This window comes from Sphaeroforma arctica (genome assembly GCF_001186125.1).
Source record: "Sphaeroforma arctica JP610 unplaced genomic scaffold supercont1.12100, whole genome shotgun sequence".
NCBI lineage: Eukaryota > Ichthyosporea > Ichthyophonida > Sphaeroforma > Sphaeroforma arctica.
Window position 1 is genome coordinate 1 of NW_014028458.1, and position 763 is coordinate 763.

A 763-nucleotide genomic window follows, 5' to 3' on the forward strand; every position below is an offset into this window, starting at 1 on the left:
ATGTATGTATAGTATATAGTATATATATATATATATATATATATATATATATACATATATATATATTTAATTTGTTGATAGATTCATACATAAATACCACCTTGAAATTCAACAGAGTTTGGACTGGGGAGCATGGTGACTGATACCGTTTCGGCCGACCAGTCAAAACGGGATGCGTATACGAGCAGTGACTTGAAAGGACTGAAGGTGCAACACGATATGGATCAGTTCAACACAGGCACTACAATCTTGACTATCGAGGATACGGACATACTGAAAGATGAGGGTATGCAAATTTTGCATTGGATTCTGCACGTATGCTCATTAATGGGAATACTTGTGTAGTTACTTATATGTTAAGAATATACTATAGATGAATGAATTTGACATGTGGGGTAATTAGTCATTTCCCGAAACGCTTAGTCATGCGATAAACTTGTGTATGTAAAGGAATATCAATGTGTTCTTGCATATATATATATATATATATATACACTTCAATAGCGAGACGAGCGCCTGAAATCTCGTTTATTTCATACGATGACAATCAGGAGCGATATATCTTGGTTTGGAAATATTGTCCCAAGATTGTTTATGGGAGAAACTCGTGTAGTAGGACACCTCAACAGTTGAGCTATTGCGTACGTGTGTATAAACATAAAGGTCCAAGTATATTGCCTCACGTGTTGCGTACATACTTATATACATCCATACGCACATACGTACATACATCCACACACACACACACACATACACACACACA

At 35.9% G+C, this 763-nt stretch overlaps 1 protein-coding gene across 1 annotated transcript; it reads left to right on the forward strand.

Moving 5' to 3' along the window:
- Window positions 1-132: 132 nt before the first annotated feature.
- On the forward strand, window positions 133-286 carry SARC_17787 (hypothetical protein; the record flags this gene model as incomplete). The annotated part of the gene is made up of 1 exon (XM_014288124.1): window positions 133-286. A coding segment is annotated over one exon (154 nt), but the record flags the coding sequence as incomplete, so codon positions are not given.
- Between the last annotated feature and the right edge of the window lie 477 nt (window positions 287-763).